The sequence below is a fragment of the Crinia signifera genome, chromosome 3, assembly GCF_055691185.1.
Source record: "Crinia signifera chromosome 3, ASM5569118v1, whole genome shotgun sequence".
In the NCBI taxonomy this organism is placed as follows: domain Eukaryota; kingdom Metazoa; phylum Chordata; class Amphibia; order Anura; family Myobatrachidae; genus Crinia; species Crinia signifera.
Window position 1 is genome coordinate 334,811,481 of NC_139219.1, and position 15,636 is coordinate 334,827,116.

At 52.2% G+C, this 15,636-nt stretch overlaps 1 protein-coding gene across 2 annotated transcripts in view; it reads left to right on the forward strand.

The window, feature by feature from the left end:
• The window catches only part of MAPRE3 (microtubule associated protein RP/EB family member 3), a 126,782-nt gene that overhangs the window by 79,595 nt on the left and 31,551 nt on the right, over nt 1–15,636 (forward strand). For both annotated transcript variants that reach the window (XM_083178933.1, XM_083178934.1), the window contains exons 3-4: nt 4,592–4,719; nt 6,407–6,552. In XM_083178933.1, the coding sequence (XP_083035059.1) occupies nt 4,592–4,719; nt 6,407–6,552 (274 nt within the window). The remainder of the gene's footprint in view (nt 1–4,591; nt 4,720–6,406; nt 6,553–15,636) is intronic.

Consider the following 15,636-nt stretch of genomic DNA (forward strand, 5'->3'; position numbering starts at 1 on the left):
GTACTGTGTGATGGGTGACTGGTACCTCAGCTGGTGACGCAGAGATGGTCGGTGCTATACTGTGTGATGGGTGACTGGTACCTCAGCTGGTGACGCAGAGATGGTCGGCGCTGTACTGTGTGATGGGTGACTGGTACCTCTTCTGGTGACGTAGAGATGGTCGGTGCAGTACTGTGTGATGGGTGACTGGTGATGCAGAGATGTTCGGCGCTGTACTGTGTGATGGGTGACTGGTACCTCAGCTGGTGACGCAGAGATGGTCGGTGCTGTACTGTATGATGGGTGACTGGTACCTCAGCTGGTGACGTAGAGATGGTCGGTGCTGTACTGTGTGATGGGTGACTGGTACCTCAGCTGGTGACGCAGAGATGGTCGGTGCTGTACTGTATGATGGGTGACTGGTACCTCAGCTGGTGACGTAGAGATGGTCGGTGCTGTACTGTGTGATGGGTGACTGGTACCTCAGCTGGTGACGCAGAGATGGTCGGTGCTGTACTGTATGATGGGTGACTGGTACCTCAGCTGGTGACGTAGAGATGGTCGGTGCTGTACTGTGTGATGGGTGACTGGTACCTCAGCTGGTGACGCAGAGATGGTCGGTGCTGTACTGTGTGATGGGTGACTGGTACCTCAGCTGGTGACGCAGAGATGGTCGGTGCTGTACTGTATGATGGGTGACTGGTACCTCAGCTGGTGACGTAGAGATGGTCGGTGCTGTACTGTGTGATGGGTGACTGGTACCTCAGCTGGTGACGCAGAGATGGTCGGTGCTGTACTGTATGATGGGTGACTGGTACCTCAGCTGGTGACGCAGAGATGTTCGGTGCTGTACTGTGTGATGGGTGACTGGTACCTCAGCTGGTAAAACAGAGATGGTCGGTGCTGTACTGTGTGATGGGTGACTGGTACCTCAGCTGGTGACGCAGAGATGGTCGGTGCTGTACTGTGTGATGGGTGACTGGTACCTCAGCTGGTGACGCAGAGATGGTCGGTGCTGTACTGTGTGATGGGTGACTGGTACCTCAGCTGGTGACGCAGAGGTGGTCGGTGCTGTACTGTGTGATGGGTGACTGGTACCTCAGCTGGTGACGCAGAGATGTTCGGTGCTGTACTGTGTGATGGGTGACTGGTACCTCAGCTGGTAAAACAGAGATGGTCGGTGCTGTACTGTGTGATGGGTGACTGGTACCTCAGCTGGTGACGCAGAGATGGTCGGTGCTGTACTGTGTGATGGGTGACTGGTACCTCAGCTGGTGACGCAGAGATGGTCGGTGCTATACTGTGTGATGGGTGACTGGTACCTCAGCTGGTGACGCAGAGATGGTCGGCGCTGTACTGTGTGATGGGTGACTGGTACCTCTTCTGGTGACGTAGAGATGGTCGGTGCAGTACTGTGTGATGGGTGACTGGTGATGCAGAGATGTTCGGCGCTGTACTGTGTGATGGGTGACTGGTACCTCAGCTGGTGACGCAGAGATGGTCGGTGCTGTACTGTATGATGGATGACTGGTACCTCAGCTGGTGACGTAGAGATGGTCGGTGCTGTACTGTGTGATGGGTGACTGGTACCTCAGCTGGTGACGCAGAGATGGTCGGTGCTGTACTGTATGATGGGTGACTGGTACCTCAGCTGGTGACGTAGAGATGGTCGGTGCTGTACTGTGTGATGGGTGACTGGTACCTCAGCTGGTGACGCAGAGATGGTCGGTGCTGTACTGTATGATGGGTGACTGGTACCTCAGCTGGTGACGTAGAGATGGTCGGTGCTGTACTGTGTGATGGGTGACTGGTACCTCAGCTGGTGACGCAGAGATGGTCGGTGCTGTACTGTGTGATGGGTGACTGGTACCTCAGCTGGTGACGCAGAGATGGTCGGTGCTGTACTGTATGATGGGTGACTGGTACCTCAGCTGGTGACGTAGAGATGGTCGGTGCTGTACTGTGTGATGGGTGACTGGTACCTCAGCTGGTGACGCAGAGATGGTCGGTGTTGTACTGTATGATGGGTGACTGGTACCTCAGCTGGTGACGCAGAGATGTTCGGTGCTGTACTGTGTGATGGGTGACTGGTACCTCAGCTGGTAAAACAGAGATGGTCGGTGCTGTACTGTGTGATGGGTGACTGGTACCTCAGCTGGTGACGCAGAGATGGTCGGTGCTGTACTGTGTGATGGGTGACTGGTACCTCAGCTGGTGACGCAGAGATGGTCGGTGCTGTACTGTGTGATGGGTGACTGGTACCTCAGCTGGTGACGCAGAGATGGTCGGTGCTGTACTGTGTGATGGGTGACTGGTACCTCATCTGGTGACGTAGAGATGTTCGGCGCTGTACTGTGGCGGTTGGCATTATCCCACGTCTAATCTGTGTATTAGTCTGTTACTATGAGCAGGTGACCGTCTGTCCGCCACATGATTATGCCGCCAGTAACGATGATGTCTCTGTGTGTGAGTCTGTTACTATGAGCAGGTGTCTGTCCTGCTGACCATCTGTCCGCCACATGATGATGCCGCCAGTAACGATGATGTCTCTGTGTATTAGTCTGTTACTATGAGCAGGTGACATCTGTCCGCCACATGATTATGCCGCCAGTAACGATGATGTCTCTGTGTATTAGTCTGTTACTATGAGCAGGTGACATCTGTCCGCCACATGATTATGCCGCCAGTAACGATGATGTCTCTGTGTATTAGTCTGTTACTATGAGCAGGTGACATCTGTCCGCCACATGATTATGCCGCCAGTAACGATGATGTCTCTGTGTATTAGTCTGTTACTATGAGCAGGTGACATCTGTCCGCCACATGATTATGCCGCCAGTAACGATGATGTCTCTGTGTATTAGTCTGTTACTATGAGCAGGTGACATCTGTCCGCCACATGATTATGCCGCCAGTAACGATGATGTCTCTGTGTATTAGTCTGTTACTGTGAGCAGGTGACATCTGTCCGCCACATGATTATGCCGCCAGTAACGATGATGTCTCTGTGTATTAGTCTGTTACTATGAGCAGGTGACATCTGTCCGCCACATGATTATGCCGCCAGTAACGATGATGTCTCTGTGTATTAGTCTGTTACTATGAGCAGGTGACATCTGTCCGCCACATGATTATGCCGCCAGTAACGATGATGTCTCTGTGTATTAGTCTGTTAATATGAGCAGGTGACATCTGTCCGCCACATGATTATGCCGCCAGTAACGATGATGTCTCTGTGTATTAGTCTGTTACTATGAGCAGGTGACATCTGTCCGCCACATGATTATGCCGCCAGTAACGATGATGTCTCTGTGTATTAGTCTGTTACTATGAGCAGGTGACATCTGTCCGCCACATGATTATGCCGCCAGTAACGATGATGTCTCTGTGTATTAGTCTGTTACTATGAGCAGGTGACATCTGTCCGCCACATGATTATGCCGCCAGTAACGATGATGTCTCTGTGTATTAGTCTGTTACTATGAGCAGGTGACATCTGTCCGCCACATGATTATGCCGCCAGTAACGATGATGTCTCTGTGTATTAGTCTGTTACTATGAGCAGGTGACATCTGTCCGCCACATGATTATGCCGCCAGTAACGATGATGTCTCTGTGTATTAGTCTGTTACTATGAGCAGGTGACATCTGTCCGCCACATGATTATGCCGCCAGTAACGATGATGTCTCTGTGTATTAGTCTGTTACTATGAGCAGGTGACATCTGTCCGCCACATGATTATGCCGCCAGTAACGATGATGTCTCTGTGTATTAGTCTGTTACTATGAGCAGGTGACATCTGTCCGCCACATGATTATGCCGCCAGTAACGATGATGTCTCTGTGTATTAGTCTGTTACTATGAGCAGGTGACATCTGTCCGCCACATGATTATGCCGCCAGTAACGATGATGTCTCTGTGTATTAGTCTGTTACTATGAGCAGGTGACATCTGTCCGCCACATGATTATGCCGCCAGTAACGATGATGTCTCTGTGTATTAGTCTGTTACTATGAGCAGGTGACATCTGTCCGCCACATGATTATGCCGCCAGTAACGATGATGTCTCTGTGTATTAGTCTGTTACTATGAGCAGGTGACATCTGTCCGCCACATGATTATGCCGCCAGTAACGATGATGTCTCTGTGTATTAGTCTGTTACTATGAGCAGGTGACATCTGTCCGCCACATGATTATGCCGCCAGTAACGATGATGTCTCTGTGTATTAGTCTGTTACTATGAGCAGGTGACATCTGTCCGCCACATGATTATGCCGCCAGTAACGATGATGTCTCTGTGTATTAGTCTGTTACTATGAGCAGGTGACATCTGTCCGCCACATGATTATGCCGCCAGTAACGATGATGTCTCTGTGTATTAGTCTGTTACTATGAGCAGGTGACATCTGTCCGCCACATGATTATGCCGCCAGTAACGATGATGTCTCTGTGTATTAGTCTGTTACTGTGAGCAGGTGACATCTGTCCGCCACATGATTATGCCGCCAGTAACGATGATGTCTCTGTGTATTAGTCTGTTACTATGAGCAGGTGACATCTGTCCGCCACATGATTATGCCGCCAGTAACGATGATGTCTCTGTGTTGCAGTTGGGGGATGGCAGTTAATGTTTACTCTACATCCGTGACAATTGAGAACATGAGTCGACACGACATGCTGGCATGGGTGAATGATGCCTTACAACTTAACTACACCAAAATCGAGCAGCTGTGCTCAGGTAAGAACTGGAACACCCCTCCCGCCAATCTCGCCATGCTCCGCCCCCAGCCCCCCAATGTCACACCCAGCAGCTCACAACGGCTCTATCACTACATATGGCTGCAGTCACAGCACAATGTATATGGGACAGCAGCTTCTCCTACCCAGTCCGCTGTGTGCTGTACGCTGACCAATAAGTGCACTGAACTGATAGAGATACAAGAGCAGCTGCTACCAAGACTTGACAGGTGTCTTACCATGAGGTGGGAGAATGTGTGTTAATAAAGTATTCTGTCCTACAGGTTATAATATGTATGTATATTTATCTGGGGTTGTTTCACATTTTCCTGACCGCTTATGTTATTTAAAGGAGATCAATATCTTTTGGTCACGGCCTATAAAAGGTCAGATACGGTTGTTTTCACCATGTTAAACATACAACTTGGCCGATGTAATGGGCCGTGATAAGGGAGAAGTGGTAAAGTACCTGGTACTTTATCACCGGCCAATCAGCTCCTGACTGTCCCTTTCTTAACCCAGCCTGTCACTTATCTGTCAGAATCTGATTGGCCGGTGATAAAGTACCAGGAACTTTATCACTTCTCCTCCCTTATCACTGCTTCATACATCTAACCCAAAGTTAGTAAGTCCAACACAAAACAGCTCAAAACAGCTCCATGAAGTCAGACATAAGTATAGCTGCTTTTTGGGGGTGAGTTGTATTCAGCAATGATATAAATCTGTTATTGATTACACGGTTACATCACATGTGCAACAAATAAACATCTTTATTTCCATCCTTAAAAATCTAAAAATATACTTTTATCTCTTACAAAACTTTGATTTCTGAACATTTCCCCCCTTTGCATCTTATTCCCATAATTATGCCATAGGACACACAAGCAGCTTCTGCTGATTAAAATGATCGTTTTATTGCATTTCCTATGCAGATCCAGCCACAATCACACACATAACATAGCCATGCTGCACATCATTTTAATCAGCAGGATCTGCTTGTGCGCTCTGTTCTGTCTGATTGTGAATAAGAAACGCACATGACCTATTTTTCAGAGATCAAAGTATATTTTTGATTCTTAAAGTTAGAAAGGTTCATTTGCTGTAATTATTTGCTTGTTATTGGCACTACTGCCGTATATACGGGGTTACTGTGATCGCTGGCCCTGTATATGGCGGTATATTACATACACTGCCCCAGGGGCCTGATTCATAATCATACCACAATTGCCGCCACAGATGCTTTTTCTGACGATGCGCGATAATGCGCTGATGTAACAGCTCCTCCCTGGAAAGGCCACACCCACTCTGATGTCAAGCATTTGGAAACCCGCCTCTAGGAATCTCACCTTTCATATCACCTGCACAAGACAGCGCCCTCTTCTGGGTAACCGCCATCATGTATTTAATGCATTAAACGCTCGTCAAAATGACGGCTTCTCAACCTCTCCACCCCACACCCAGTCCCAATCTGTGTATTCACAGCTCCCTCTCTCCATATGTCGAGTGGCCTCTAGTGGTCAGTGGTGGTACTCCACCTGAAATCGGTGGGGATTAGTTAGCCATATACAGTATAATCCTGCCGGGCATGTCTGAGTCTTCAGCTGCTGATTTCAGGCGGATTCCTAGCTGAAGGCTTAGGAGGTTTCCCAATAAGAGCAGTGAGTGACAGAGCTGCCGTCTCTCCGCAGGGGCCGCGTATTGTCAGTTTATGGACATGCTTTTCCCCGGCAGTATCCTGCTGAAGAGAGTGAAATTCCAGGCCAAGCTGGAGCACGAGTACATAAACAACTTCAAGGTGCTACAGGGGGCCTTCAAGAAAAAGGGCGTCGACAAGGTAGGTTCTGTGTTGTCATTGGCTGTGTCTGTGGGTGTGTATGGCGATTTGTGTGCCTGGGCTTATTCCCAGGTACAGTGCCGCTGACTATGGGCCCAATTCAGACCTGATAGCAGGGCTGCGAGTGATCGATACTCTGCGCATGCGCACGGTCCCTAGTACACATGTGCGAGGCCGTACTGCGATGAACGCCTGCAGCTATTGGTAAACGCACGCCGTCCGCAAAGTGATTGACAGGAAGGAGGCGTCTAGGGGTGGTAACTGGATGTTTCATGGGAGTGCCTAGAAAAATGGTGGGAGTGTCCAGGATAACGCTGGGCGTGTCTGAGCTAAGGTGGGAGTGTCCAGGATAACGCTGGGCATGTCTGAGCTAAGGTGGGAGTGTCCAGGATAACGCTGGGCGTGTCTGAGCTAAGGTTGGATTGTCCAGGATAACGCTGGGCGTGTCTGAGCTAAGGTTGGATTGTCCAGGATAACGCTGGGCGTGTCTGAGCTAAGGTGGGATTGTCCAGGATAACGCTGGGCGTGTCTGAGCTAAGGTTGGATTGTCCAGGATAATGCTGGGCGTGTCTGAGCTAAGGTTGGATTGTCCAGGATAACGCTGGGCGTGTCTGAGCTAAGGTGGGATTGTCCAGGATAACGCTGGGCGTGTCTGAGCTAAGGTGGGAGTGCCCAGGATAACGCTGGGCGTGTCTGAGCTAAGGTGGGAGTGTCCAGGATAACGCTGGGCGTGTCTGAGCTAAGGTGGGAGTGTCCAGGATAACGCTGGGCGTGTCTGAGCTAAGGTGGGAGTGTCCAGGATAACGCTGGGCGTGTCTGAGCTAAGGTGGGAGTGTCCAGGATAACGCTGGGCGTGTCTGAGCTAAGGTGGGAGTGTCCAGGATAACGCTGGGCGTGTCTGAGCTAAGGTGGGAGTGTCCAGGATAACGCTGGGCGTGTCTGAGCTAAGGTGGGAGTGTTCAGGATAACGCTGGGCGTGTCTGAGGTAAGGTGGGAGTGTCCAGGATAACGCTGGGCGTGTCTGAGCTAAGGTGGGAGTGTCCAGGATAACGCTGGGCGTGTCTGAGCTAAGGTGGGAGTGTCCAGGATAACGCTGGGCGTGTCCGACATAATGCTGGGAGTGTCCAGGATAACGCTGGGCGTGTCCGACATAATGCTCACGTCACACACCCTCCCCTAATACAGGTATATCCGGCCTGGTGCTGACGTCACACACCCTCCCCTAATACAGGCATATCCGGCCTGGTGCTGACATCACACACCCTCCCCTAATACAGGCATATCCAGCCTGGTGCTGACATCACACACCCTCCCCTAATACAGGCATATCCGGCCTGGTGCTGACGTCACACACCCTCCCCTAATACAGGCATATCCGACCTGGTGCTGACGTCACACACCCTCCCCTAATACAGGTATATCTGGCCCTGTACTGATGTCACACACCCTCCCCTAATACAGGTATATCCGGCCTGGTGCTGACGTCACACACCCTCCCATAATACAGGTATATCCGGCCTGATGCTGACATCACACACCCTCCCCTAATACAGGTATATCCGGCCTGGTGCTGACGTCACACACCCTCCCCTAATACAGGTATATCCGGCCTGGTGCTGACGTCACACCCTCCCCTAATACAGGTCATATTTTTTTATTTAGAACTTGCAACAGAAAGGCATAAACATTTCATACAGAAAAACAAGTACATGCGATTATACATGAGCCCCCTTTCTTGAGTAAAAACATTGTCCATGAAAAGACCATATAAAGTCCACTTACAACGGTCTTAGAATTTAAAAGAAAAGAAAAGCGGGCTTTTCACATGAACAATACACAATACATCAGCTGGAAACATAATGCATCATACAATATCACATAACACAACAAACTTATTTACATGCGGTATTTACAACTGCATGCAAGAGGAAATGATCTGGTGCTACAGGTATATGTAAAACCGCATATTTTGTGTAATGCACATCTAAGGGAGTGAAAGGATAGCAAAGCCACAAGCCAGAGAGACTACCGTAAGTCAGCCGCCCACTCAAGGGGGCCGAAGATGGCGCCACAGCCTGGCCCATCTCCCGGCCTCCATCCGGCGTCTCTCCAGATCCCTCAATTTCCACACCTCGTGCAAAATGTCAGTAACCACCACCACACAGGGGAGGACTTTCTGCCTAATGGATACCTGACACCGTGCATTCCACGTGAAATATCTAACAACTATGCTGACTAAGAACAAAGTGGATAACTCAAACCGACCCGGACGCTTGAACGCCCCATAGGCCCACTCCGGGTAACTGAGCCCCGAAAGGCACGGGATTCCCAAGGCCCTGGAAACACCCTTGTAAACCTCCACATTGAAGGGACACCTGAGCAAGAAATGGTCCATAGTCTCCTCCTCCCCCAGACACTCCTCCCGTGGACAACCACGATCATCGGCATTTCTATGCTTCAGGTTTCCCCTCACGTAAAGTCTCCCGTGGAAGGAGAGCCAGGCAATGTCTTGATATTTCAGAGGGATCCTCCCGGAGTTAACAAGGGCCAGCCCCTCTGATGACAAATTACCCGGGCAGTCCCTCAGTGACAGCTGTTCCCGGAAGTGGGACTGCAAAACCTTCTTCTCCAGCTCCCTTCTAGAAGAACCTTTGACTGTTCCCGCTTCCAGGCCCAACCGCCTTGTCACTTTCAAGACAGGAGCCACGTAGGCCGGGAGGTATCCACGGCGGACTCGCAGGCTTTTAACACACCCTCCCTCTAACCATGCGTTGAGGAAAGGAGACACCCAGACTCTGAAACCTTCTACCCATCGAGGAGGAGCCTCTAATTGGAGGCTTGACAGATGTAATTTAATAAAGGTCATCAAAAAGAATAGCACCGGGTTGACCATACCCAGGCCTCCTTCCCTCCTCGACCTGTAGGTGACAGTCCTCTTGATCAGATTCAGTTTGTTTCCCCAGAGCATCTGGAAAAACAAAGCATAAATCTTCGCCCATCTCGACTCTGGCAAAAGGCACACATAGCTGACGTACAAGAACACAGGGATCAGGTAAGTCTTGATCAGGTCCACCCTTTCCCTGAAAGACAGCTTCCACCTCTTCCAGCGCTCTACCTTCTGGCCGGCCTCTACCAGTCTGGAATCCCAATTTCGCGTGGCGTAATCGCCCGGGCCAAATTCGATGCCTAAAACTTTGATCACCTGGCTCGCCCGGGGGAGACCATCCGGAAGGTCAAATTCCTGGCCCTCCTCCCCCATCCAGAAAACCTCACTCTTGTCCTGATTGACCAGGGAACCCGACGCCAACGAGTATTCCTGGATGGCCGATACCACCGCATCCGCCTCCGATGGATCCGACAGGATGACGGTGACATCGTCCGCGTAGGCCACTGCCTCCAGCGAATGCTCCGGGCTCAGCTGGACTCCCCTCACAATGCCACCCTCCAGCCTTCTAATGAAGGGGTCGATGGCAAAAACATACAGGAGGGGGCTTAGAGGGCAGCCCTGCCGAACACCCGAATTCACTGAAAAGGTCGGACCTACCCAACCATTCACAAGAGGGAAGCTCTCGGCTTGCCTGTAGATTACCCGCAGCCAATTTACCACCCTCACTGGGAGGCCATACCTAGCCAGTAGAGCCCACAGGTATTCGTGGTTTACCCTGTCAAAAGCCTTTGCCTGATCCAACGCCAGCAGGTACTTTCCCCACTTCTCAGCCCTGCACCGCTCCACGGCCTCCCGGATGCCAAGGACAGCACTAAAAGTGCTCCTGCCTTTCACAGTGCAGTGCTGAGAAGGCGAAAGCAAAGACTCGGAAACTTCCATCAGTCTGTTAAAGAGCACCTTTGCCAGAATCTTCCTATCCGTATCGAGAAGGGCGATGGGGCGCCAGTTCTCAACACGGGACGGGTCCCTCCCTTTGGAGAGCAAAATAAGGGCGGACAATCTCATGGAAGGAGGGAGCAGGCCCTCACCCAGGCACTCATTAAACACTTCCACAAGACGAGGGGCCAAGAGGTCACAAAAACACTTAAAGAATTCGGAAGTTAACCCATCCGGACCTGGGGCCTTTTTCATAGACAAGGAGCCTATGGCCTTTTTGACCTCGTCCACCGTTATCTCCTCACCAAGGGAATCAAGAGCACTACCATGACTCTCGAGACCTGGCGTCTCCAAAAGAAACCGTTCCATCTTCTCTCTGATAGGCGGCTTCTCAGATAGAAGGTCGGAGTAGAAGGATTGCACAACTCCCAGGATGCCCTCCCGATCCTCGCGGAGGACACCCTGGCCATCATACAACCCTCTCACCTCCTTACAGTCAACCGAACTCCTGCAATTCTGGTAGGGATCAGGCGAGTGGTATTTCCCATAATCCCTCTCCAAAATCAAAGAAGCATATCGGTTGTACTGGTACTCCTTCATCTGAGCTTTCACCCGGGAGATTTCCCCACCATCACCCTGCTCAGAGATCAGGAAATCTAATTTCTTTCTCAAGGCACAGTAGACACGGTTCCTGACCAAGTTCTCTCTGGCTACGAGGTCGCGGAAAAAGCTGCGAGTCCTTTTTTTACATATCTCCCACCACTCAGACCTGTTCCAACCCGCCTCCAAAAGTGACTCCTGAGATTGAAAGAAGTCCCTGAAGGACTGTCTAACCTCTTCCCTCTCAAGGAGTTTGGAGTTCAAGCGCCAAAGGCCCCGGCCTTTCTGAGGGGACTCTGAGGCGTTCAAGGATACACACAGACAAACGTGATCGGAGAACTCTACCGGCCTCAGCTTGGGAACCGAGGTTTTCGAGCTCTCCTTAACAAAAACCCTATCTATTCTACTCCTACAACTACCTCTATGATAGGTGAACCCCGTGAGGTCTGGGGAGTGTCGAACGTGCACATCCACCAGACCCGACTGTCTAATCATACTCACTAGAAAGAGGGAGTCGTAGCCCAGAGTAGCCCTTGACCCTCCCCTGTCTTTGGGCCTAATTATGGTGTTAAAATCACCGCCAAAGACTATCTGCCGGGCTACGAAGAGATACGGTTTTATCTCTCCGAAAAGACACTTCCTGTCCCACTTAGTCTGGGGCCCATAGATATTAATAAGCCTCAGGTCGTGCCCCTTCAGATTGACATCCAAAACCATACACCTGCCTACTTGTACCTCGATGACTCGCTGGATGGTAACTTCGGTGGTAAAAAGAATCCCCAGCCCTCCGTACGGCTCGGCAGCCAGAGACCAGAAGGACGGCCCACGTCTCCACTCGGTTTTTGCCTTGTGAACATCCGCGAGCCGCCTCAATCTGGTCTCCTGCAAAAAAATAAAATCTACATTTAAGGAATTAAAAAAATCATAAGCTAACTGCCGAGCACGCACGGACAAGATAGATGCCACATTGTGTGTGGCAAATCTTATGGGCTGGGGGGCCATCCTTCAGAGTCACCGAGCGTAGGGACCAGATCACTTCCTCTTCACACGCTTATCCTGAAGGTCGTCATCCGACCCCCACCTCTTAACACTGACCCCCGGGCCGACATCCTCCTCCTCCACAATCGGCAGGATATCATCTTCCACCACCTCTATTATCTCGACAACCTTCTTGACTTCCTCAAGAACCCCCTTGTCAGGAACACCGCCCCCAGACACCTGAGCCAGCGATGCCCCCAGAGGTATACCCTGAGGAGTGTTGTCGACCACCACGGGAGGACCTGGGTCGACATGAGGACCGATGAGGTTAGAGCCACCGGGATCCGGATCAGGGACAGCGCCAGACAGGGGAGGCCCCGCTACGCCTACCTGGCCGTCACCCTGTCCCAGCTGAACCACCGGTCCCGTTACCTTCTGCTCCACCAGCACATCTTCCACCCCATCCGTCCTCAATTGAGGCGCCAAGTCCTCCACCGTGCATACTTTTTTCTGAACCCCAGAAGCGGTATTTTTCAGGAAGGACCTACACTTCAGGACAAAGGGCTCTACCCCCTCGTTTGCTTTCTCCTGGGCAAGGCTAGGCTGCTCATCCACCTTTCTTTTCTTCCTCAACCTCTGCCTCTTTGGCCTCAGCACAAGACTGCCGTCCGCCTCCTTCACCACGTCCCCTTCCTCCTCTGCCTCCTCTTCGCTTGCCAGGGAGAAAAAGCTGTTTGACAGGCTAATCTGCTTGTCCGCCTTATCCTTCTTTTTCTTCCCCTTCCCTTTCCCCACCAGCTGAAAAGGGGCATCTTCCACTCCGCTCTTCCGAGCCACCACCTTATCAGACACATCAGAGGGTCCCTCCACTACCCTCTGCAACTGGGAGGTCAGAGCCGACAGGGGGCCAGGATTGGGCTGCTGGGGCCCCCCGGAAAGGCCCGACTGGATCACGACTCCAGCCGACACCACCGATGGAGCCCCCACCAGCCCACCCTCCACCTCCACTGCCGCCCCCTCCATCTCCCTGTCTAAAGAGGTGTTGTGGAAAGCCATCGGGCAGCTAGAAAAGGCATGGCCATCATCCCCACACAAATTACAAACTATTTTGTCGCAATCTTTGGCAAAATGCCCGAGACTATTGCATCTTGAACACTTTTGGCTTGGACAGTCACGACTATAGTGGCGAAAGTCCCCACACCTGTGACACTCCCTGGGCTGACCGGGGTAAAAGCACTGCACCCTATCCTTGCCTATGAACGCAGCTGACGGTATGTGGCAACCTTCCCTTAAATTTGCATAGACCGCCCATGCCCCACCCCACACATCCCTAGCCCCTGGGACCTTCTCTAAAGGGGACAAAAGCTTCGCCCCATGCCTCTGCAGCCAGAAACAAATATCCGATGGGCTCAGAGACTCATTCCGAACGAGTACATTCACTTTAACTCTTTCTTGTCTGGTTATGGCATAGGCCTTAAATTTATTCCACCAGTCGTTATGCTTCACCTCCCCCCACTTGGACCAAAACTTCTGTAAGCCATAGTATGTCATGAAACTGATATCAAATTCAGGGGCACCTACCGGGTGTATACATGCAAAGAAATCCTCTTTTTTAAAGCCCAGCAGAAAGAGCCTATCCAGAACATCAGCGGAGGTAGGAGTTAACCCTTCTGTTACCCATTTAAGCTGGACAGCATTCCTCCTCTTTGCTGGCTGTCCCCATGTAGGCTTGGGCCTGGCTGTCTCCACTCGCACCGGACCTGCAGACAGGATCCCAGCGTAAGAGACCACAGGCGGCACCACCACCGGCACTGCGGAGGATACCGATGCCGCAGGGGTCACAGGAGCCACTGAGGGCGCAGCACGCACAGGAGACGCCACCCGAACTGCCGTACTGGGCCCACCTGCACCCCCAGCCTTCCGCCTTTCACCTTCCCCTCTCTTTTGTTTTTCTTTAACAGCAAAATCCGTACCCTCATTCACCACCCTAATTTTGTCCCCAAACACAGTCTCAACCGTTACCCCTTTAACCGAGGGCTGGCACTCCATCTCCTCTGGCTGCAATATTGGACCTGGCACACCCCCCTCCTCCAATATTCTAATGCGGTCATACAGAGGGTTATCCCCTTCCGATCCCACTTCCACCTCATCCGAACTCTTGTTAGGGGGAAGTTCTGCACTCTCAGTCACCTCTTTCCCCTGCAGCTCAGTAATTTTTAATTTCAGCGCATCCTTCTCCTCATTTCTAATTTTTAGCTCTGCCTGCAACTCTTGGATCAACGCATTGAGCACCGGTCTTTTGGTGCTGAAGGCGTTGTTCCTCTCCTTCTTTTTGATTGTAATTTTGTTCAGCAGCCTAACAATCCTAGTTTCCAGAGCCAGCACTCTGGATTGCAAGTCCTGCACACACATAACAGTCTCTTCCACTGGCTGGCTTACACCCACAGTAACAGCAGTATCAGCCCCCTCCCCTGTGCTGGCATGTGCTGCATCCATCAGTTCCCCCCCATCAGCCACTATACCCTGCACAACAGTTCCCAATGGGGGTACAACACATTCCTTTATGGACTCAACCATACCACCCCCTCCCCCTGCACTGGTGACAGTGTCCAGCAGCACCCCATTGTCCGTCACTGCGAGCACCACATCAGCAACCAGTGCAGGCACATCACCCTGCAGCATAGTAACCACAGGAGGCTTTATATCAACAGGTACAGTACTTGCAATGGAGGTGCCCTGGACACCCACCTCCTCCGCCAGGGCCACCTCATCTCCACATACCATATATAGCGCCGGCTCAGGGGCGCTGACGTCACCCGCCATATTGCAGCAGCCGCCGCCATCTTCATTTTCACCGGCCGGGCAGACAGGCGCTACCACGCCGTCGCCCGCCGCGTTCCTGCTGCCACCATCCTCCTTCCCCCCTGCCGCCTCCTGTGCCACGCCGCTGGCCGCGTCATCCGCGGCCGCCGATGCCGCGTCATCACCGGGCGCCGCGGCCGTCTCCCCGGGCGCCGCGGCCATCTCTCCACTCTTCTGCACTTCAGTGCTGGCGTCACCCGCCGGGACCCGCGAGCTGTCCGCATCCACGGACGGGGACGCCAGCACCTCCCCGCTGACCAGCCGCCGCTCCGGAGCGCCATCCTCATCAACCCGCGGCTCTCCCTCTTCCACAGGCGCCGGGTCGATCACTATTTCGCGCCTTGCAGCCGGCAACTCCTCAGCCTGTACCCGGACAGCAGGCACCATTGTAACAGGCATCAACACCGCAGCCCCACTTTCTTCACCTCTCACAGGCTTAATAAAGTCATTTGACTCAGGCATCACACCATCCTCCTCCTTCCCCACTTGTACAGATATATTCACAGCAGGAGTACCTTTAGGGTCACTGTCCACACTGGGCACCTCCGCAACCACTCTGGGCCCGGCATCAGGGATATCCAGCAGCACAGGCATCCGAGCCTTCGGAACACCTTCAGCCACTGGGGGCCCTGCCGCAACATGGGCTCTGGGCTCACCTGGCACTGGGGCAAAAACAACCGTAGCCTGCAGCTTAGGTGGGGGGATAAGCGGCCTTCCGCTAGGCAGGATTAGGCTGACTTGGGAGACCTTCATAGTTCCTTGTCCATCCGGGCAGCTGGAACTTTTAGTCGAATCATTCAGAGGGGCCCGTCCCGAGCTCT